The 24,186-nt window shown below is 48.3% G+C and overlaps 1 protein-coding gene across 3 annotated transcripts in view; it reads left to right on the forward strand.

Moving 5' to 3' along the window:
• The window catches only part of Wwc1 (WW and C2 domain containing 1), a 193,464-nt gene extending 170,024 nt beyond the window's left edge, over positions 1-23,440 (forward strand). For all 3 annotated transcript variants that reach the window (XM_045153653.1, XM_045153651.1, XM_045153652.1), the window contains 6 exons: positions 2,589-2,706; positions 4,494-4,658; positions 8,580-8,672; positions 13,286-13,519; positions 16,797-16,918; positions 22,659-23,440. In XM_045153653.1, the coding sequence (XP_045009588.1) occupies positions 2,589-2,706; positions 4,494-4,658; positions 8,580-8,672; positions 13,286-13,519; positions 16,797-16,918; positions 22,659-22,725 (799 nt within the window). In that variant the 3' untranslated portion in view covers positions 22,726-23,440. The remainder of the gene's footprint in view (positions 1-2,588; positions 2,707-4,493; positions 4,659-8,579; positions 8,673-13,285; positions 13,520-16,796; positions 16,919-22,658) is intronic.
• Positions 23,441-24,186: the final 746 nt, after the last annotated feature.

Genomic DNA, 24,186 nt, shown 5'->3' on the forward strand with positions numbered 1-24,186 from the left:
AGACCGTGGGGATGTCTCCGTGGGAAGGAGCACTTGCTGTGTGACATGATGCCCTGAGTTCAGATTCCCAGAACCCCAGTAAAGCCAGACACAGCAGCAAGCCCGGCCTTCCTATGGCAAGATGGGAGATGGAGATGGATTCTCAAAGGTCTTGGGCAAGCTAGGCTGGCATAGTGCAGCAGTGAGCAGCCAGAGAGCCTGTCTCAAACGTGGTGGGAGGCAAGGATTACTCAAAAGTTGGAAGCTGAAAATCAACACCCAAATTGAAAAAAAAAATTTTTTTTAATTAAAAAAAGTCAAATATAGCCAGGTGTGGTGGCACACACCTTTAATCCCAGCACCTGGGTGGCAGAGGTAGGAGGATCACACCGTGAACTCACCCGTGACCTCCATACACATGCCATGACATGTGCACCCCCACACTCACACATACATGTACAAACAATATTATAATAGTAATTATATTAAAGAATAGGTACAGGGGTTGGCGATTTAGCTCAGTGGGTGAGCACTTGCCTTGAAAGTGAAAGGCCCTGGGTTTTGTCCTCAGCACCGAAAAGCAAAACAAAACAAAACAAAAAATCACAAAATGACAGGAAGGATTGGTACATTTGGGGGCTACGGGTGCAGCTTAGTGCAGAGAGCTTACCTAGCAGGCAGGAGTTCTGGGTTCAATCCCCAACACCATAAAATAATCAAGTATCCATCTTTTATTTTAATCGATAAATGCTGCTGGCTTGCCTGCTCTCCTTACATTCCCCAAGGCCAGATTTCCTAACCCTTCACCGGACACTTGGTAATAAATACCGGGAGGTAGTTTGTTGTTTTCCATTGCCAACGGATCAGAAGACGCCACCTGTGTTATTTTGCTCTTCACAATTTAAGCCGAGTGGGGCCTTTTTTCCCCCCATGTGCTAGATTTTTATTGTTTTTTTGTTTGTTTGTTTGTTTTGTTTTTTGAGGTAGGGTTTCACTCTAGCACAGGCTGACCTATGATTCACGATGTAGTCTCAGGGTGGCCTCAAACCCACAGAGATCCTCCTGAGTGCTGGGCTTAAAAGCGTGCGCCACCAACACCTGGCTGTGTGCTGGAATATTTAAATCCAATTCAAAGTCAATCCTTGTGTTTGAGCTCTTGGTGGAGTTGGGGGTGCCAGGTTGGAAACTAGCTTTGTCTCCACGTCCCCGCCCTTCCCATGAGCCGCCTGGGGGCATGGGCGAGGCCCGTCAGCCTGGGGACTCACCCTCAATCTGGGTGCGGGTGGCCATACTGTCCCTCAGCACTGCTGGGGGGTCTCCAGCGTCGAAGGCTTTGTGCAGGGGATTCTCACATGTCCAAGGCTCCTGTGTGGGACGTGTGGGGAGAGGCTGCTGGACCACGGAGGGGGAGCGAAGGCCGCTCTGCAGCAAGCCCTCATCATCTCAGCTCGGGGCAGATTCAGTCCAAGCGCTAAGAGCGGAGGACGAGAGACAAAAAGCAAGCAAACCCTCGGGGAGATGCCACGTTTACCCTCAGCCTCGCCTCGGCAGCTGACTGGGCGCCACGCTCTGCTTTGGCCACAATCTTTGCATCTCAGCATGGTGACACTGTCTCACGCTGGTCAGAAGCCTGGCAGTGATGTGACTCTTTCAGAAGTCAAGACAGGAAGAGACATAAATTACCGGCCAACTCCTGAAGGTTATTTGTCACACAGATCCTTCCAGCCCTGGGAGGCCAGGGGAAGAGGACAGTTCCTCAGGGTGTCGTAAAGACAGAGGCTCTTGAATAAATGGCGCTGGAACAGTTCCATATCCATATGTTCCATGTCTCCCATATGGAAGACAATTCATTGTGATGCTAATTTCACCTCATGCTCAGCAATTAATCTGTTGGCTCATTTGGCCGGGCTGGCCAAATTTAAGGCTTGCAGTGTCCACTGTTGAGTATCTCCACTGGTGATTTCTCTCTCTCCCACTGAACTGCATGCAGCGTGGCTTCTTCCAGCTTTCTGTCAGCTGGTCTACGTGGAGGAGGTTTTCAGCTCAGCTCCAGCAGGATTTCTCAGTGATCTTGCAGCCTAAGTATGTGGAGTCTTCAGCAATAGGGTCTTAACATCTATTCCTGTTGGGAAACCAAGAGCCTGGGCAATGGCCTGTAATGTTTGGGGGGCATCAGAGATCTCCCTGGCCAACATCTCACTGGAAGGTATCCCATCCCTGGCACTGAAAATTTTCTAGTAACAATGTATGATTTCTAAGTGGTGGTGTTCCTTTTTCGAGGTAGGGTTTCACTCTAACACAGGCTGGCCTGGATCTCACTCTGTAGTCCCAGGCTGGCTTCGAACTCACTGCTATCCTCCTACCTCTGTCTCCCAGGTGATAGGATTAAAGGTGTACACCACCACTCCTGGTGCCCCACCTCTAGCCTGGCAGGCTTTGTAAGCAAGTACCTTTAATTGCTGAGCCATTTCCTCAGCCCTGGAGGTTCTTATAATAAATACAGTCGTAGTCAAAAAGCTCTGGAAACCCTGCCTACATGCCCTTTCAATAAGGTGAGTAGTGGCAGCGAGCTTTTCTTGGTAGGTAACCAGTGTGTTTTGTCATCTCAGGAGGTATGAAGAGGAGACCAGTGAGAACGAGGAAGTGCTTGAGGAAGAGGAGGAAGGAGAAGAAGATGTTTTTGATGAGAAAACCTCAACAGATGCAGATGAGTACCCAGCATCAAAGGTAGGCAGAGCCTTCCTGGGGAAATTAATCTCTCCTCCTTGAGCCTGGCTGACAGACAAGGCTCACAGTCAAGCCTTGGCCTTCGGCGTCAGGGGACAGGCTCTCCAGATGGTTTACAAGTGGCCTACTTTGTAGCCTGGGTCACTGCGGAGATAGTAAACTGGAGGAGGCTGACCATCTTCTCTCCAGAAAGACTTCGGGCCTTAGTCATAGGGCTCTGAGTTCAGATGCTGGCTCCTCACTGCCTGGATGTGCAATCTGAGGTGATGTCATCCTTCTCTAGCCTCTGTTTCTTCCTCCCTAACTGTACTTGCTGATGGGCTCCAGGGCTTCCAAAGGGTGTGCCCAAAGTATCCTAGGAAAAGGGAATCGGCCCAGTTCCTGGACCTGCTCTGGAGTTTGATGGCAGACGGACTTCTGCGGAGGCCTCTGTTCTCTGCGCAGCTCAGCCTCTGACGTCCTTGTGCCTGGGCCATGAGCCCCGAGCCAACTCCTCTATGCTAAAGTGCTTCTCTGCACTTTCTCCAGCCAGAGGGCACAGCTTTTCCCAAGCAAGCAAAGGCTATTTGAGCGGAGAGTGTCCCTGGTCTGGGTCTTTTTGTCTTCGACTTGTGGCCATGGGGCTTGAACTGTAAAAACCCACTGGCCTTGAGGGATGTTTGGCTTTAGTTTACATCCTTAGTGGTGCTTTGGAGGGTTTTTGATAGAGTCTTATATATCCCAGGCTGGCTTTAAACTTGTACTGATCCGGGCTGGAGAGATGGCGTAGCGGTTAAGCGCTTGCCTGTGAAGCCTAAGGACCCCAGTTCGAGGCTCAATTCCCTAGGAACCAAGTTAGCCATTTGTCCAAGGGGGTTCACGTGTCTGGAGTTCGTTTGCAGTGGTTGGAAGCCCTGGCACGCCCATTCATTCTCTCTCTCTCTGTACCTCTTTCTCTCTCTGTCTGTAGCTCTCAAATAAATAAATAAAATAAACAAACAAACAAAAAAACTTGTACTGATCCTCCTGCCTCAGCGTCCTGACTGCTGGGATTAGTCATCTGCCATCACGCTGGCCCTATGATGGCCTCTCTTTAAAATATTTTATTATGTGCTTATTTATTAGAGAGAGGGGAAGGGAGATTGAATGGGTGCACTGGGGACTCTAGCCACTGCAAATGAACTCCACGTATATGTGCCAGCATGCGCATCAGGCTGACATGAGTTCTGAGGAATTGAACCCTTGTCCTTAGGCTTCTCAAGCAAGCACCTTAACCACAGCCCGATGGCCTCATTTTTAAAACAAGATTTAGCTGGGCATGGTGGCTCATGCCTTTAATCCCAGCACTTGGGAGGTAGAGGTAGGAGGATCACCATGAGTTCAAGGCCACCTGAGACTACATAATGAATCCAGGTCAGCCTGGACTAGACTGAAACCCTATCTCAAAAAACTAAAAAAATAAAAATAAAAATAAGTAAAATAAAACAAGATTTATCTCAGCCAGGATAGTAGAGACCATGGGTATGTCTGGTACTTAAGTATGAAGGGCATAGAGCCTAGAATGCCACAACTTACATACTGCTGTAAATCATATGCATTGGGGGCTGTGTTCCCACCAGCCCTGGTAATACACGCATGGAACGGTCACCTCATTTGCCATCCCACCGGGTCACTGCTACTGACCAAAGTCCCAGCAAGTCCAGCTGGGCCTGTGATCCCATGGTGAAGTGACAGGAATGGGGAGTTGTCAGATAGATTGTGAGACCTGATGAACGCTGGTGGCCTCAAGGTTGTGACCTCTTCCTCAGGTGGACAAAGAGACCAACACTGACAGTGTGGCCCCGTCCCCCACAGTGGTGCGGCCCAAGGACCGGCGAGTGGGTACCCCATCGCCGGGGCCATTTCTCCGAGGGAACACCATCATCCGCTCCAAGACCTTCTCCCCTGGGCCCCAGAGTCAGTATGTGTGCCGGGTAAGCAAGTGATGGTGCCTTTCTCCCCTCAGAGTAGTCAGGAACTTACCCCAGCCCAGGGTGCAAGCTCACTCTCACAGGTTTGGCTGTCTTGGGGCAGGTTCATTTTCATTATTATTATTTATGAGAGAGAAAGAGAAAGAGAGGATGGGCACACCAGGGTCTCTAGCCACTGCATACGACCTCTAGATACATGCGCCCCCTTGTGCATTTGGCTTATGTGGGCCCCGGGGAATCGAGCCCGGGTCCATAGGCTTCGCAGGCAAATGCTATAACCTCTAAGCCTTTTCCACAGTCCCCTCACTTTTTATTAACTTATTTGCAAGGAGAGAGAGAAAGAGAGAGACAGGGAAAATATAAGTACACCAGGGCCTCCTGCCATTGCATACGAACTCCAGATACATATGACACTTTGTGTATCTGGCTTTGCATGGGTACTGGGGAATCAGACCCAGGCCATCATGCTTTGCAAGCAAGTGCCTTTTTTACTGCTGAGCCACCTCTCTAACCCTAGATTTCTTTTTCAAATTTTTATTAACAACTTCCATGATTATAAAACATATCCCATGATAATACCCTCCCTTCAACCCCACTCTCCCCTTTGAAACTCCATTCTCCATTATATCCCCTCCCCATCTCAATCAGTCTCTTTTATTTTTGATGTCATGATCTTTTCCTCCTCTTATGATGGTCTTGTGTAGGTAGTGTCAGGCACTGTGAGGTCATGGATATCCAGGCCATTTTGTGTCTGGAGGGAGCATGTTGTAAGGAGTCCTACCCTTCCTTTGGCTCTTACATTCTTTCTGCCACCTCTTCCACATTAGACTCTGAGCCTTGGAAGGTGTGATAAAGATATTGCAGTACTGAGCATTGCAGTCACTTCTTTCCAGCACCATGATACCTTCTGAGTTGTCCCAAGGTCACTGCCATCTGACAAGACAAGATTCTCTACCAAAAGTGAGAGTAGTATTAATATAAGGGTATGAACATTAACGGAAGTGCTTACTGGGCAGTTTGATAAGCATAGTATATACATTTAGCCAGAGAGCAGCAGACATTACACCCCTAGGGCTCATGACTATCCCTGTTTTAAGTATCAGGGATATATTCCCTCCCATGGAGCAGGCCTCCAGTCCAATTAGAGGGCAGTTGGTTTCCACCGTGATAGACGTGCCACTATTGCACCTGTTGGCTCATTTGGCCTGGCTGGCCAAATATAAGGCTTGCAGTGTCCACTGTTGAGTATCTTCACTGGTGATTTCTCTCTCTCCCATTGAACTGCATGCAGAATGGCTTCTTCCAGCTTTCTGTCAGCTGGTCTACATGGAGGAGGTTATCAGCTCAGTTCCAGCAGGATTTCTCAGTGGCCTTGCAAACTGAGGGACCAGGAGTTCAAGTCCAACCTCAGCTGCATAGCAAGTTCAAGGTTCACCTGGACTACATGAGAACTTGTGTCAAAAAAAGAAAAACAAGGAAGTGAAGTGAAATTCAAGAATGTATATACCTTTTTCAGCACTTTTACTACTCGACCAGTAACACATAAAGTAGGCTTAAGGATCAATTGTCCTGGTAGCTTTTTCTGGTGAACATGACACATTCTACAAACCCCACCTTTTATTGAAACAAAAAAGTATGAAGCCCCTTCTGGTACCACACTCAGGCAGCCCACTGACGTGAATCTGCCTCAGTGGGTAAGAACATCACTCTTTGTCCACATTAGTTTAGTTCCCGAGTACTGTGCACAGCCCTGGCCAGGAGGAGGTGTGACTGTGACATTATACTGGACCTTGAATTGTATTTATTTTTATTTTTTATTCATTTTTTCGTTTTTTTTGTTTTTGTTTTTGTTTTGTTTTTTTTTTTTAGTTTTTTGAGGTAGGGTCTCACTCTAGCCCAGGCTGACCTGGAATTCACTACGGAGTCTCAGGGTGGCCTTGAACTCACGGCGATCCTCCTACCTCTGCCTCCCGAGTGCTGGGATTAAAGGCGTGCGCCACCACGCCCGGCTTTTTTTTTCGGTTTTTTGAGGTATGATCTCACTCTAGCCCAGGCCGACCTGGAATTCCTTATGTATTCTCAGGGTGGTCTTGAACTCATAGCATTCCTCCTACCTCTGCCTCCCGAGTGCTGGGATTAAAGGAGTGCATCAGCACGCTCGGCTTAATATTTAATTTCTTTATCTGAGAGAGAGAGACTATGGGCACACCAGGGCCTCTTGCCATTGAAGACATACTTCAAATGTATACACCACCTTGTGCATCTAGCTTCACATGGGCACTTTGGGGGGGGGGTCAAACCTGGGCTTGCAGGCTTTGCAAGCAAGCCCCTTTAACTGCTGAGCCATCTCCCACGTCTTGAATTCTTGTGCTGACCCTCAGCTTATGAACTGTAAAGATCATCTGCGTCTCTCTGAGCTGCTGGGCAGAAGGCTTGAGGACTTAGGGAATCCAGCTGAGCCGCCCCGGTGGCGTGGGGGCTCCGCCCGCCTGGCTGTCGTTAGCTTCAGCATCCCTCTTATCCCATTGCTAGTCTGGTTCAGGCTCTGCCTGGCGCAAGACTATGAATGCCATGATTTTTAATAACAGTGCACAAAAAACACGAATTGCTTCTCAGGAGAGGCCCACAGATGTAAACTGACAGCTGCCCGGCAGGTATGGTGGCATGGCCAGAGTAACCCCTCCACTTTGAAAATATGACTCGAGAAAGAAGGCCGCCACGCCCTCACCCGGCAAGGGGATGTCATGGATGGGAGTGTGAGCTTTCTGAGACAATATGAATAATGAGCCGAGGGAAGGGATTCGTTAGTGGGGGGGGGGGGGTCAGAGCTGTCAGCTCAAGTCTTACATAGCAGGCTTGCTCTTCCACCACAAGGGTATGTCCCCTGAGGCTTGGTCTTGGCTCTGCCTCCCATTTCTGTGAGCAATGCAGAGGATGGAACCCCCACACACACCCAGCATGGGCTAGTTACGTGCTCTACTAGTGAACTGCATCCCCAAATATCAGTCATGATAATGGTTCTGTTTGAGCCAGTAAAGAAGGACTGTGTGGATGACAGACGAGTGGACACAAGCAGCCCTTGTGTGACAGGTCAAGGGGACAGTACATCCAACAGTGACAATGCTGTTGTCAAACCCTGCTGCACAGCTCCTGTGATCACCAACCTCGGGCAGGTTCTGGGAATTCCGAGCTTCTATGCCATGTTTGTGACGTTGTGATTGTGTAACAGTCACTTTCTCATTACTGGGACAAAACACCTGGCCAGAACTAGCTTACGGTAGGAAAGGGTTTATTTCAGCTTACAGCCTCAAGGCTACGTTTCATGGTGGCAGGGAAATCCCGGCAGAGCAGATAGCCAGGGCATCATTACATCTCGTCACAGCAGCAGGAAGGAGGTTGTCGGAGTGAACGGTCTATGAACATCCAATAGGGCGGGACTAATGAACTTCAAAGTCTGCCTTGCCCCCCATGACACACCTCCTCCAACAAGGCTCCTTTCCCAAAGGTGTTACAACTTTCCCAAAGTGCCACCATCTACAGACTAAGTATTTAAAACCCATGAGTCTATGGGGAGGGGAGGACAGTTCATTCACACCACCACAGTGATGCTTCTCATGGGGCTGGGAGGGTGCAGTGAGCTGCCCCATCTCATCCAGCCTCACAGACAGACAAACGTACAAGTGCCACAGCACACGTGAACCTAGTCCATGTTCCGTGGCTGCTCACTTTGACAGGAAGGGGAGTTCAGAACAAAGCCCAGGACGGTGAGCTTGACGTCTGCACAAGGAGAGTGAGGACGGGGCTGAATGGGAGAGGGTGACCTCCTTCCTGGTCCAGCCACACCTTCCAGCATGTTTTTCTTTTCTTTTTTCTTCTTATTTTATTTTTTACCATGCCTGACCTCCCTTGGCATTTTGCTTGCAGCTGAATCGGAGTGACAGTGACAGTTCCACTCTGTCTAAGAAGCCACCTTTTGTTCGAAACTCCCTGGAGCGGCGCAGTGTCCGGATGAAGCGGGTAAGAGCGTCGCCGCGAAGCCGTTCGTGTGCCGGTGCCTCCGTTTCTGGCCAGTCTGTGTCCCTCACAAACCTTCCCTAATGTCTGCCCAGCCTCCGCTTTGAAGAACATTTGCTCGTGCGGGGTGATGGCGTTTGCCATCAGGAGACTGTGGGCTCCGAGGCCCGTGGTGACGTGTAAGAGCCTTTTGATAGTGACAAGTAGGCACACACAGCCCACACCTCCTTGGTGGAAATCAGTCAGTAAAAATGAAACAGCCCAAATGTCACCAGCTGGAGAGCATGATTTGACGGGAGCCTGCTCCCCCTGAGAGATCTTGCTTACCTTAAAAGAGTCTGGCTGAGCCGGGTGTGGTGGCGCACGCCTTTAATCCCAGCACAGCACTCGGGAGGCAGAGGAAGGAGGATCGCCATGAGTTCGAGGCCACCCTGAGACTACATAGTGAATTCCAGGTTATTTTGGGCTAGAGCAAGCCCATACCTTGAACCCCCCCCCGACAAAAAAAAAAAAAAAAAAAACTCAAAGAAACAAACAGCAACAACAAAAAAAGAGCAGGTCTGATGGATCATGGTGGGGTAGCAGTAAGCAATGCAGCAACTCGTTCTCAGGTCTCTGGCCAGTCCAGTCTGCCCTCACGCTGCCGCATGCCTGGCCTTCCAAAGGCCTGGTATTCAAGCTCTAGCACTGCCAAAGGATACAAAGGAGCTGGTTTTTTGCTTCTCACAAGGCTCCTGATGCCAAGCGTGGTGGCACATGCCTTTAATCCCAGGCCTCGAGAGGCAGAGGTAGGAGGATCGCCGTGAGTTTGAGGCCACCCTGAGATTCCATAGTGAGTTCCAGGACAGCCTGGGCTAGAGTGAGACCCTACCTCGAAAAAAAAACAAGGCCCCTGCCTGTCCCCAGTAAGGCTGCAGAGCTCACCAGCGCTGTGAGAACACAGTGCAGAAGGGGGTACACAGGGCAAGCTGGTGCTGCTTGGGACTCCTGAACACCCAGAGTCACCTGGGAAACTCATTGACAGTGCGCATTACCAGGGCCACACTCACGGACAATGTAAACCAGGCAGCTGGAAGGGGACCCTGCAGGGCTCCCCGTGAGTCTGTGGCATCATGGTTCGTGATCCGCTTCTACAGAAACGCCACCGCCAACCCCTCCTTGCTGGCCCTGCGTCTCCCTCACTCAGGCTTTCTCGGGCATCCTCGATGGGGTGCTCCTGAGAACCAGAGTTGCTTGTACTCACACTCACCTCCACTGAGCCCGCCCACTCGCTCAGCTAGGTTTGCTCAGTCCTGCTCTTTTTTTTTTTTTTTTATGAAGTAGGGTCTCACTCTAGCCCAGTCTGACCTGGAATTCACTGTTTATTCTCAGGGTGGCCTCGAACTCTCAGTGATCCTCCTACCTCTGCCTCCTGAGCGCTGGGATTAAAGGCGTGCCACGTCACGCCCGGCAGTCATGCTCATTTATAAGCATAGGTCAACATCCACCATGGAAGAACATTCTAGAACTTCTGCATCGAGCTGTGTCATGCCCTAAAATTACAGCTGTCAGCCTTGCAGAGCGAGGCTCTTCTCACGGCGCTGTTTCTTGCACCATAGCTCTCATTCCTTGGTCATTACTATTTGTTTCTGTGACTGTGTAGCAAATTATACTAAGCAGTACCCAGACGCCTCTAATCCCAGTTAGGAGGAAGAGGTAGGAGAATGGATCCCTGTGAGTTCAAGGCCACCCTGAGACTACCTAGTGAATTCCAGGTCAGCCTGGGCTAGAGTGAGACCCTACCTTGAAAAACCAAAAAAAGATAAAAAGAAGAAAAACAAATTGTACTAAGCAGTTCACAGTCATACATATGATGACCTTCATTTCCCTGAGTCAGGAGTGGGGTATAGGGTACCTGTGCATTTCTCGGGGTCTCCGCAGGCTGGGACCTAGGTGTTGACTGACTGCATCCTCATCTGGAGGTTTGACTAGGGGACTGTGTGCTCCCAGGATCCCTTGAGCTACGGGGACAATTCATTTCCGTATGACTGCGGACCTCCAGCCACTCTCAGCTCCTGGAGGTCATCGTTGGTTCTTACTGTGTGACGTCCTATGTCATATTCATTGCAGCTTCAAGGCCAGCAGAGTAAACAGAACAGCTGGGGAAAGCCCAGTCTATTCTTTCTTTTGTTGTTTCTTTTTTTTTTTCTTGAGATAGGGTCTTGGGGTGGTGTGGGTCAGATGCCTCCCCCCCCCATAAACTCATGTGTTCTGAATGCTTAGTATCTAGCTGGTGGCAGTTTGGGAGGTGTGTTGTTGGGGGCAGGTTTAGGGGTGTTACAGCCAGCTCCCCCTTGCCAGAGCTCAGCTCACTCTCATACTGCTGTTTTCCACCCGCTGTGGCAGAGGTGATGTCTGGCCTCTGCTCCTGTGCCACCATGAAGCTTTCTTTTGACTGTAAGTCCAAATACATCTTTACCTCTCATTAGCTGCTTTGGGTTGGGTACTTTGTGCCAGCAACAAGAAGGTAACTGTAGCAGGTCTTACGTAGCCCAGGCTAGCCTTAAATTCCCAGCAATACTTCTACCTCACCCTTTAAAATTGTGAGATTACAGATACGTACCATCATAGTTTTTTGGATATTGTTTTTTTTAAGTTTTTTCGAGGTAAGGTCTCATTCTAACCAGGCTGGCCTGGAGCTCTCTCTGTAGACTGTTGAACTCACAGCGATCCTCTACCTCTGCCTACCAAGTGCTGGGATCAAAGGTGTGCACCACCACCCCTAGCCCAGTTGTTTTTTGTTTTTTTTTTTAATGCGTTTTAACAGAAGAAGAGTTAATGATTATATTAACCCAGATTTTTTACATACAGATAATAAAAACCCAGCTCTAATGCAATTAAAAAAATAAAAGAGATTTTATTATCACATTTCATGGAGAAGTTCAGGCTGGCAGATTTCTGTCACTGGGAGAAAATGCTTAGGATATTTAAAATAGGAGCTTTCCAGCTATTTGGGAGGCTGATACAGGAGGATTACAAGTTCATTATAGCTGGTAAACTAAGCCTTTAGCCTATGGGCTTTGGGGGACATTTAAGACCCAGCCACGAGTCTGGAGATCATTGACAGAGTGCTTGCCTAGTGTGTGTAAGACCCTGGGTTCTGTCCTCAACACTGCAAAACTAAACAACCACAGTGAAACCCAGAAAAAATCCCCAGGCTGTGTGACTACCTTTACATATAGATTGACCCAAGAGCTGGACAAAGCCATCTGGATTCATTCTCCCTCTCAGGGCACTGCTACCACCGGGTAGTGGAATTCTGTTTTTGTTTTTGTTTTTTTGAGGGTCTCACTCTTGCCCAGGCTGACCTGGTTTACTATGGAGTCTCAGGGTGGCCTTGAACTCACAGCGATCCTCCTACCTCTGCCTCCCCGAGTGGTGGGATTAAAGGTGTGCGCCACCACGCCCGGCCTGGAATTCTTACACAGAATCGACCTATATTATTATAAAGATGGCCATTTTGCATAAGTTCCAGGTGTTTTAATTTTTCTATTATTTAATTGCATGTGTGCATACGTGTAGGTGTATCTGGCTCTCTTGCCTGGTGCTTGTGTCTGGCTGTACGTGGGTGCTGAGGAATTGGCTCGGGGCCAACAGGGCTTGCAAGCCAGCACCTTTAACTGCTGTGTCATCTCCCCAGCCCAGGGGCCACGAGTATCTTTCTCATGTGTTTATTTGCTTATTTGTGTGTGTTTGTTTGTTTGTTTGTTTGTTTGTTTTGAAGTAGGGTCTCACTCTAGCCCAGGCTAACCTAGAATTCACTATGTAGTCTCTGGGTGGCCTTGAACTCACAGGGATCCATCCTCCTACCTCTGCCTCCTGAGTGCACGGATTAAAGGTGTGCGCCACCAAGCCCGTCTGTCTGTCTGTCTGAGCCTAAGGCCTCATACATGCTAGGCGAGCATTCTACTACTGAGCTACATTCTGCCAAGGTTTACAGTTGCTGCATCAGCCCCCTCTGTGTAGAGACATTGCTCCCCTCCCCCCACCAGGATTATTTTATTGGCTAGGATGTGGGTAATGTACTCATCCGTGCACCAGTCACTAGGATGCTGGTAAAGACCCCATTTCTACCCTGATGCCCTCTGCTAGCCAGTGAGACTGACTGTAGTGGAGGCATGGATGCTCCGGGGGAGGGAGACGGAGGTACTGGACAAGGAAGACTGTGACTTCTACTCCCACGAGGGAGCATAGAAGGGCCCCCAGGACAGGGTAGCAGCAGGACCCGTTACAGCGTAAGTGATGGGGGGCCGAGGCTTAAGCTGGCTCGTTGTCTGCAGGGACTGGGTGGGGTCTGAAGCCAACTGCCTGGGCTGGGGTCTCACCACTCCTAGCCTGGTTGAAACTGCCGTCCTGCGTAGAGTGCCAGGTGGTCCCTCACAGGGCTGCTGTGAAAATGGGATAAGGAGTGCCGGCACGCCGTGAACATGTGGGGTGTGTGACTGGGAGAGCTGGTGAGGGTGTTTGGGGAAGGGGAAGATGCCTGAAGAGGAAGAGAAAGCAGAACTTGGGGGTGCAGAGGACAGAGCTGGGCGCTCCTAGGCTGAACCCTGCCCTCCACATCCCTTCTCTCGCAGCCTTCGTCTGTCAAGTCCCTGCGTGCAGAGCGCCTGATCCGCACCTCACTGGACCTCGAGCTGGACCTGCAGGCGACAAGGACCTGGCACAGCCAGTTGACCCAGGAGATCTCGGTGCTGAAGGAGCTGAAGGAGCAGCTGGAGCAAGCCAAGAGCCGGGGGGAGAAGGAGCTGCCGCAGGGGCTGCGCGAGGACGAGCGCTTCCGCCTGCTGCTGCGGATGCTGGAGAAGAGGGTGAGTGCCCGGCCAGCGGCTGCCACGGAAGGGAAGCAGAGCCCGGGAACAGTCCTGTCCCCCCGCCTCGGGTCCCTGTCCCAGGTATCCCTTTGCCCGTGCTTGGCCTGGCTCCAGGGACTTCTTCTGCATTGGTGTTTGTATGTGTTCAGTCTATTCCCCCGTCAGGTGGTCCCTTATCGCCCACACTGGGCACTTCACCCAGCAGGGCCGTGCTCTTGCCAGAGGAAAGCCAGCATCTTCTCTGTGTCTCCGCAGGCTGCCCTGCAGCGCAGCGGTTCCCTGGCGCTGCTCAGTGAAGGCTGTGTACCCAGGAGGTGCCCTAGGGTATGCGCACCACTGCAGTGAGAGCAAGGGACTCTTGGTTGACTGGAGAAAGACACAAGGGGACAGTAGCCTGCAGTGAGCTTGGGCTGTGCTCGACAGGTTAGCCTGCAGAAGGGGCCCCTCCCACATGAGGCCTTTCAAAGGAGGGCAGGTATAAGGGCTCCGCAAGGGAAGGGCCTTGGAGAGGGCTTTACACATCTAGGAGATGTCTCCTCATAGTACAGCATGGAGCCGACGTGCACCTACAAAGTGCAACAGCAGCTAGGGGGGGCTCTCGGAGCCCTGGGTTGGATTATCTGTGACCAGACATTGTGTGCGGGTCCACTTGGCACGTAAACGCAGGATGGGGCTGGCGAGAGGGCTCAGCAGCTAAAGGCACTTGCTTGCAGAACCTGACAGCCTGGCTTTCACTCCCCAGTACCCATGTAAAGCCAGATGCACAAAGTGGCACATGTGTGTGGAGTTACAGAGGCAGGAGACCCTGACACACCTATCACCTCTCTCTCTCTGTCAAAAAAATAATTATTAAAAGTAAGAGTAGGGCTGGAGAGATGACTTAGCGGTTAAGCGCTTGCCTGTGAAGCCTAAGGACCCCGGTTCGAGGCTCGGTTCCCCAGGTCCCACGTTAGCCAGATGCACAAGGGGGCGCATGTGTCTGGAGTTCGTTTGCAGAGGCTGGAAGCCCTGGCACGCCCATTCTCTCTCTCTCTCCCTCTATCTGTCTTTCTCTCTGTGTCTGTCTCTCTCAAATAAATAAATAAATAAAAATTTTTTAAAAAATTAAAAGTAAGAGTAAAATAAAAGCAGGATGGTTCTTAATGGCAAAAAGAGCTGCCACATGGCCTTTACATAAAATTCTCGAATGTCTAAAACTCGAGATTGGCACCAGCAGGCTCCTGAGCCCGTAGGTCCCAGACTGCCATGAATATGCCAACAATTCAGGGCCCGTAGACAAAGGTCACGCTTTACTCGTTTGTATTAAGTAGCACTTGCTGCTCCCAGAATGCCACCCTTGGCAAGAAGGAAGGACCTGTGCTGGTTTCTTCTGCAGGTAGCCAGCTAGCTAAGAAGTCATCCTGGACAAAGGAAGGAGGTCTGCCTGGGTTTTTCCAAGCTCTGGTAACAGAAATCTTAGCACTAAGCGCAGGTAGTGATGTCTCACAGCAGGAAAACATGTGTGACTTGTGCAGTCTGGGCTCCTGCCAGAGCTTCAACCTGACTGGCAAGTAAGGAGCTCCAGTGCCTTCTAAATGTTATTACTGCCCTGTGTATTTATAAGCAGGGCAGTAGGAAGACCGGCCACTGGAAAGCTATTAGGACAAGAAGGAAATAGATACATGGCAAACCCAAAGTAACCTAACTGTTGTCTATTAGTGTTGTCTGTTACAATTGCCTTTGCTCTTCCTGGTAGCTGAAGCAAAAAAGAGATGAGAAAAGAAGCACCCATGTATTCTACCTTAAGAAAACCAAAACTGGGCTGGAGAGATGGCTCAGCAGTTAAAGGTTCTCGCCTGCAAAGCCTGCTGGCCAGGTTCAGTTCTCCAGGATCCGCATAAATCCAGATGCACAGAGTGAAGCATGTGTTGGTTTATTTGCAATGGCAAGAGGCCCTGATGCTCCCACAGTCTCTCTCCTCAATTAATTAAATAAAAATATTTTAAAAAGAAAAGAAAAAGAAGGGTTGGGCACATGCCTTTAATTCCAGCACCCTGGAGGCAGAGGTAGGATCCTTGTGAGTTTGAGGCTAGCCTGAGACTACAGACTGAGTTCCAGGTCATCTTGGGCTAGAATGAGACCCTGCCAAGAAAAGAAGAGAGGAGAGGAGAGGAGAGGAGAGGAGAGGAGAGGAGAGGAGAGGAGAGGAGAGGAGAGGAGAGGAGAGGGAGAAATAATCCAGAAGTGGTGGTTCATGTCTATGACCCTGTCCTCAAGAGGCTGAGGCAGGAGGTTTACCAAGAGTTCTAGGCCAGTCAAAGTTTCCTGGTCTATGGGCTAGAAAGATGGCTTAGCAGTTAAGCGCTTGCCTATAAAGCCTAAGGACCCCAGTTCAAGGCTCGATTCCCCAGGTCCCACGTTAGCCAGATGCACAAGGGGACGCACACATCTGGAGTTCGTTTGCAGTGGCTAGAAGCCCTGACGCACCCACTCTCCTCTCTCACTCTCTCTCTCTCTCTCTCTCTCTCTCTCTCTCTGTCTCTTTCTCTCTCTGTCTGTTGCTCTCAAATAAATAAGTTTAAAAAAAAGAATTCCTGGTCTATAAAGATGCATGATTGGAGCTGGGGAAATGGCTCAGTTGATAAAGCCTATGGCCTGTGTTAGATTCCCTAGTACCCACATAACGCCAGACACACAAAGTGGCACATGAATCTGGAGTTCATTTGCAGCAGCAAGAGGCCCTGCTGTGCCCATTCCCTCTCTCTCTTCTTTCTGATACATATACTAGAAGTGATTTTTTAAAAAGATAAGTAAGGCTCAGTGGTTAAGGCACTTGCCTGCACAGCCTAATAACCCAGGTTCAGTTTCCCAAGACCCAGGTAAAGGCCAGATGTACAAAGTGGTAGGTACATGTATCTGAAGTTCATTTGCAGCAGCCGGAAGCCCTGGCACACCCATTCTCTCGCTCCCATTGGAAATAAATAAAATATTTTTAAAAAGCAAAGTTGAGTGATTAGGCCCAGCACTAGGTTAGCACACTCATCACCAAACATCCCCCGTCTCCTCATTTCTAACAGGTCTGCCCAAGTATCTGACTCCCCACAGGTCAGACTCGGGCCTACAGTGTTCATGGTATGAGTACAGCCTCGTATCGTGCTGCGTAAAGCAGAGCGCAGTGGTAGAGCAGGAAGAGGGAGAAGCTGCTTCCTCCCCGGGCTCTCACTGCTGATGACCAGCTCTCCTGTCGATCCCAAACGCTCTCCCGAGTCACAGCCCTGCCTGCTCGGCCCCACAGGTGGATCGCACGGAGCGCAAGAGTGAGCTGCAGACGGACAAGATGATGCGGGCAGCTGCCAAAGACGTGCACAGGCTTCGAGGCCAGAGCTGTAAGGAGCCCCCCGAAGTGCAGTCTTTCAGGTAAGTAGATGGCCCTAAGGCACGCCTTCCACTGCCCAGCCAGAGCCCCCACCCCACCCTAGGCCTGGCCTCCTTGGCCAGGCCCTGTTCCCATCTCTGGTAGAGTTGCAGCGGGTACTGCAACAGATACCCACCCTCTGCCAAGCTGCTCTGGCGCTGAGTTAGATCCCACTGTGATCAGATAGAGTGCAAGGAATTATTTCACTTTTCCTGTATTTGTTAAGATTCACTTTGTGTCCTCATATGTGGTCTGTTTTAGAGAATGTTCCATGTGCTGCTGAAAAGAATGTGTATTCTGCAGTGTTTGGATGAAACGTCCTGTAGATCTCTGTTAGGTCCATTTGTTCTATGACCTCATTTAATCCAGATGCAGCTCTTTTTACTTTTTGCTGGGATAACCTGTCAATTGATGAGAGTAGGGTATTGAAGTCACTCACTACAACTGTGTTTGATGTTCTCTGTGACCTTAGTTCTAATAGCGTGTGTTTAATGAAATTGGGAGCCCCCATGATAGGTGTATATATGTTCAGAATTGTGATGTCCTCCTGTTGGAGTGTGCCTTTAATCAATATAAAGTGACCTTCCTTATCTTTCCTAACTAATGCTGGTCTGAAGTCTACCCGTCAGATATTAGGATAGCAACCCCTGCTTGTTTTATAGGCCCATTTGCTTGAAACACCTTTTTCAACCTTTCACCCTAAGATAGTGTTTATCCTTTGTAGAAAGTTGAGTTTCTTGGAGGCAACAAATTGAAGGATCCTGCTTTTTAGCCCAGTCTGCAAACCTGTGTCTTTTGGTTGAGGTATCAAGGCCATTGATTTTAAGAGTTATTATTGAAATGTGTGTATTTGTTTTTGCCATTTTTCTTGTTTTGTAGTTCTTCCGGTTTTACCTTTGCTCTCTTGTATTAACTAGTATTTGAGTATGGTTTGTTTTTCCCAGGTTCCTTAGATGAGTGCTTTTCTTTCTCTTCAGCATGGAGGGTCTTTTCAGGTATTTTCTGTAGAGCTGGTTTTGTCTTCAAATACTCCTTTAGCCTGCTTTTGTTGTGGAGTGTCCTTATTTCTCCATCTGTTTGAATGGATAGCTTCGCAGGATAAAATAACTTTGGCAGACAGTTGTTGACTTTCAGAACTTGGAATATATCACTTCAAGCCCTTCAGGCTTTGAAAGTTTGTGTTCAGTAACCCACTGTGATCCTGATGGGCTTGCCTTTGTATGTGACTTGATTTTTCTCTCAGCTTTCAATATAATTTTTTGGTGAGGAGAGGTTCTTTCAAGGTTTTGTCTGTTTGGTGTTCCAAAGGTTTCCTGTATCTGCATGGGCATCTCTTTCCAGTTTGGGGGAAGTTTTCTTCTGTGATTTTGTTGAAAATGCCTGCTAAGCCTTTGGAGTGAAATTCTTCTCCTACTATACCCTAAATTCTTATGTTTGATCTTTTCATAGTGTCCCAAATATCTTGAAATTCCCACTCATACCTTCCTATTAGTTTGTCTTTCTTTTGGTTGAACTGTATTAGATCTGCTACCTGGTCTCCGAGTTTATATATTCTATTTTCTGCTTCATTCATTCTACTGGTGAGATTTTCTAGAGTCTTTTATTTGACTGACTGTGTTAGTTGCTAGTATTTCTGACTAGTTTTTCTTTATTATTTCTATTTCCTTATTCATGTCTTCTGTTGGCCTCCTCATTTCATTAAATTTGCTCCCTGTGTCGTCTTTGTTTCCTTTGATTTCCTCCTTGATTTCTTTGAGCATATTTATAATCATTCTTTTGAAATCTTTCTCAAGCATTTCTTTTAAATCAGTCTCACTGGAGGTCATTTCTGACAGATTTATAATTTTTGGTGGATTTATATTGTCTTTTTTTGTATTTCTTGTATTATAATATAGAGATGTTTACATCTTGGGTTAATTTGATACTTGGGTTTTCTAATTATCTACAGTATTATTAGATGTATCAATCAATCTGACATTATATATGTTCAGGGCAGGAGCTTAAGTTGCTAGGTGTGGCTCTTAAAACTCTCAGAGTAAGCACAAAAATGACCCTAGGTGTTGGGTTTGCCTGCTATGAGAGGATTCTAGTAGGCTGGGTGGGACAAAATATAGGCAGATTCTAAAATTTAACTAAACAATATCCACCATTCAGTGAAAACCAGCACAGAGTATTGATGCAAGAGTAAGTATTACGACAAACACATCCTCTAACAAAGTCACAGTCCCTGAGGATGTTGAGTTGTCTCACACCCTTAATCCTGTCAACTGGGAGGCTGAGATGTCTGGTCTATAGAGGTTCCAAGGTCAGCTTGTGACTGAGTGAGACCCTTTCCCAATGAAGGACAGAAGAGGACACAAAGGCACTATAAATCAGGAAGCAATAAATGACAAGCCCAAAATATAGCTTATTTAAGAATGATCTGACCATCCATCAGATTTAACATATAGTTTACCCTGACATGGAAGGTGTAATTAGCACTTCCAATACAAGTCTTTATACCAGGTTCATTTGGTGCTGTAATCTCATCTCAGGGATGGCTTTGGTCTTAATTATGCTTGGGTCCCTCTTCTGCACTGTGGGCTTTTAAGTAGGCTAACTGGGTCGGTGGGTCACTGCTCTGATCACCTATGCTGGGTGCTGTATAGGTAAGCTCCCTTTCACAGGTCTCTGGTACTGCTGGCACTTGTGCTGGTGGTGGGGGAGGGGAGGCTGTGGATGGTGGCTGAAGTTCTCCCACTGGTCCTCACGATCCTCTCCGTCACGAGCCACTCCTCTGGTCCCTGCCGACCTCCCTTCCACATTTCTTGAGTTTTCAAGGAGGCTGGGGTGAGTGGAAAATCCCTTTACCTGGCTTCTCCTGCAGCTCAGGCAGAGCCTGGTGACCATGCAGACCATCACCACTGCTGGGGCCGCTGCTGCCTGCTTCTGGGGTCTCTAGACTCGGGATCTCTCCTACTTCTCTGCTGTGGTTGATAATTTCCTACCTTCACTTTGTAGTAGAAGAGTCTATTTTGCTGTTGTGTGGGGTTTTTTTGGTTGTTGTTGTTTGCTTTTTATCCCTCAGGCTGTTTTGGCATGGTTCCCACCTCCCACGTCTTAAGTGAAAATCTAATGACAATTCTTAGTCACAATAAGTTCAAAAGACAATGCAAACTGAAAGGGCCAAAGTTTTGTTATTTAGCTATTTTAGGAGCTCCAAGAGCACATTTGTTGCACTTCATACTATATTAGAAACCATCTATGAGCCCAGGGGTGGTGGCACGTGCCTTTAATCACAGCATTTGGGAGTCGGAGGTAGGATAGGAGGATTGCTGTAAATTCAAAGCCAGCCAGGGACTCCAGAGTGAGATCCAGGCCAGTCTGAGCTAGAGTGAGACCCTACCTCATTGTTTTCAACCCTGCGATCCGCACTCCTTACACGTGTGTGTGTGTGTGTGTGTGTGTGTGTGTGGAGTCAAGAGCCTCACCGGCCTCTCCCCTTTCATCTCCAGAAGTCTCCCAGAGAACACAAGTCTTTCAACTCCAGCTAGGGCGAGCAGCTCCCACGTTTGCTAAAAGCAAAGCTCCGTGGCACTGAGTTAGAACCGAGGTGCTCTTCCCCACCTGTCATTATCATTCCCCACACGACTCAATCCAGTTTGTGAGGTCCTCTTGTCGAATGAATGCACCTCCCGCTCCAACCTCCTCTTGGCATTCCCATCACGGGCAGAGCGCAGCGGACGGGCTGCATGACGTATCAGCCTGAGGTCAGGTGAGCGATGTCTGCCTGGCTCCCTGGCTCTGCCTGCTGCCTGCCAGCATCTCAGAGAGCTGTGTGCTTGCTGTGCTGGGCCCAAACATGTCAGAGGAGGGCCCCAAATGACATTTGGCCTAGGCCTCTCACACAGGGCCTTGCATCAAGACTTCTCGTGGCTTTCAGACAAAGTACATGTTTCTATGTATGTACTAAGGAAGATCCCTTTGAGTACTGGGCATGGTACCAAATACGTGTCATCCCAGCACTAGGGAGGAGCAGGCAGGAGAACTAGAGGTCCAAGGTCATTTTCAGCTACATTATAAGTTTGAGGTTACCCTGGGCCACATGAGATCCTGTTTCCAAAGAACAAACCAGGCTGGAGAGATGGCTTAGCAATTAAGGCAACGACCTAACAACCTAGGCCACCCAGGTTTGATTCCCCAGTTACCCACATAAAGCCAGATGCACAAACTGGTACATTTATCTAGAGTTCATTTGCAGGAGGTAGCGGTCCTGGTGTTATCATTCTCACTTACTCTCTGTCTCTTCCTACAAATAAAAAAAAGAACAAAAAAATCATATATATATAGCTGGGCATGGTGGCGCATGCCTTTAATCCCAGCACTCGGGAGGCAGAGATAGGAGGATTGCCATGAGTTCAAGGCCATCCTGAGACTACAGAGTTAATTCCAGATCAGCCTGGACCAGAGTGAGACCCTACCTCGAAAAAAAAAAAAAATCATATATATAATACACATGTACCACACACACATTTAAATTTATATGCACATACGTATTTTCATATATATGAAATGTGCATATGTGTATGTGTGTGATATGTTATATAAACATATTTGAGAGGACCCTGATTTGAACTTAAGGTAACTAGTCATTCTAATGGGTCCTCTAAAATGGTGGTCCTCAACCAGGCTTGATTTTGTCTCCTGTGTCCCTACAGGGAATATATGACAATGTCCATACTTTGTTCTGTTTTTTTAAGGTTCTTTTTTAAAATTTATTTATTTGAGAGAAAGGGAGAAGCAGAGAGAGAAAGGGTGCACCTAGGCCTCTAGCCACTGTAAACAAACTCTAGACACATGTGTCGCCTTGTACATCTGGCTTATGTGGGTATTGGGGATTCAACCTGGGCTTCACAGACAAGCCCCTTAACTGCTAAGCCATCTCTCCAGCCCCTATTTTTTTTTTTATTGACATGGGTCTCTATGTTGTTGAAGCAAGACCTCAAAATTGTGACCTAAAGCCATCTTTCTGCCTCAGCCTCCCAAGTAGCTGGGAGTACAGGCATGAGCCAGCGTGCCCTATGTCCACGTATTTTGGATTGTCACAACTGTTGTCTAATGGTTAGAAATAGAGCTGTGGCTCAACTTAGAATGATTGGGGTGTAGGCTGGAGAGGTGACTTAGTAATGAAGACATTTGCCTGCAAAGCATAAGGACCCAGGTTTTATTCCCCAGGACCCACATGAGCAACATGCACAAGGGGCTCATGCATCTGGAGTTCATCTGCAGTGGCTGGAGGCCCTGGTGTGCCCTTTCTCTCTTGTCTGCCTTTTTTCTTTCTCCTCCCCACTCCCAGTCTCTCACTCTCTCAAATAAAATATTTTAAAAAATGATTGGGGGCTAGTGAAATGGCTTAGTGGTTAAGATGTTTGCCTGGGAAGCCCAAGGACCCTGTTTGACTCCCCAGTACCCATGTAAGCCAGGTGCACAATGGGGTGCATGCATCTGGAGTTTGCTTGCAATAACTGAAGGCCCAGGAGCACCCATGCTCTCTGCCTGCCCCTCTTTCTCTCTCTTTCTCTCTCTCTCTCTCCCCCCCCTCAAGTAAATAAATAAAATATTTTTTTTTAAAAAAAAAAAAGAATGACTGGGTGTAACAACAGCACACATGAAGTCTGGGTTCATTCCCAGCACCAGAATCCAAAGAATCATCCTGCCCAAATACCTTTTGAGTGTGCTTGAATCCTGAGTTCTCTTTTACAGGGAGAAGATGGCATTTTTCACCCGGCCCCGGATGAACATTCCAGCTCTCTCTGCAGATGATGTCTAATCACCAGAAAAGTATTTCCTTTGTTCCCTGGACCACGCTGTGAACATTGACTGTGGCTAAAGTTATTTATGTGCTGTTATATGAAGGTAGCAAGTCACAGGGCCTCTAGCACTCTCGTTGGTTTGAAAAATAACAGATTTTTAGTTTGGGTTTTATTGTTATTATTAAAACACACACACACACAGAAAAAAAAAACAACCAGCATTAAAATGACAAGATTGTATAGTTTGTATATTTAGGAATGTATTTTTGGGAAAGAAAATTTAAATGACCTAAGGCAGTGTTAAGTTGCTGCTCTTCTTAAAATTGTCTAGATTTTTCTTTTTGTACAGCAATGCCTTTTAGAGGTTTTCCTGCAATAAGAAGTCCTGTCTGAGGATGGTCATCCTAAAAGGACATCCTCCAATGGCACACCACAGCTAGCCTCCCCTGGTTAACATATTTTGTACAATATTAAAAAAGAAAGAAAGAAAGAATGCAAAGAAACTGTTGGGGGTTACGAGGTGCGTCCACAAATCTCCGTGAGCTGTGATGTGTTTTTACGTGGCCACCTGACTTGAAGTGGGCGGCATGGAGCTGGCTTGGCAGGCCAGCCCAGCTGGCAACAGGCCACCACCAGTCTCAGATGCCCAGTGAAGCCACTGATGGTGAGGGGAGGGCTGTGGAGAGCTGCTTCCAGTTTTGTCTCTATCAATAAAGTGGCCTTTTCAGAAGAGTTTCTTCTTGTTCTTTTTTTACCCCCATCCCTCACTTGAGAGTTTCCCTGATTTCTGGATCTCCCCTTTTTAATCATTTCTTTTCCCATTTCAGGAAACTGGTTTTTCTTGTCTCGTTTGTTTGTTTGCTATTTTGACTTTTTTCAAGGTAGGTTTTCCACTCTCGCTCAGGATAACCTGGAATTCACTGTGTAGTCTCGGGGTGGCCTCAAAGAGTGATCCTCCTACCTCGGCCTCCCTCCTGACTGCTGGGATTAAAGGTGCTCAGCTCTGGTTTTTTGTTTGTTTGTTTGTTTGTTTGTTTTGCCTGCTCTGTTCATTTGCTTATTACATTAAAATGACTACCCAGCAGGCTAGAGATGCCTCAGTGGCTCATTGTGTTTCCTGCACAAGACTGAGGGCCTTTGGGGGCCTGGAACTGCCAAGTTCAGATCTCTAGATTCCACATAAATGGTGTGGCCCTGTGTACCTGTGACCCTAGTCCTGCAAAGCGGAGCCGAGACCAGAGATTCGCCCAGGCTGTCGGAGAAACGGCAAGCTCTGGGATCAGTAAGACTACTGCTCATGTAAGACCGGGTGGAAGAGCGATGGAGCGGGGCTCCCAACGTTCTGCTCTGGCCTTCTCAGATGAGCACATGGGTGCTGTAAGAGTACCTCTATAAATATGCATAACACACACACACACACACACACACACACACACACACACACACAAAGGACTGCTCAGCTGTTTGGGAATCTAAGG

The sequence above is a fragment of the Jaculus jaculus genome, chromosome 6 (genome assembly GCF_020740685.1).
Source record: "Jaculus jaculus isolate mJacJac1 chromosome 6, mJacJac1.mat.Y.cur, whole genome shotgun sequence".
NCBI lineage: Eukaryota > Metazoa > Chordata > Mammalia > Rodentia > Dipodidae > Jaculus > Jaculus jaculus.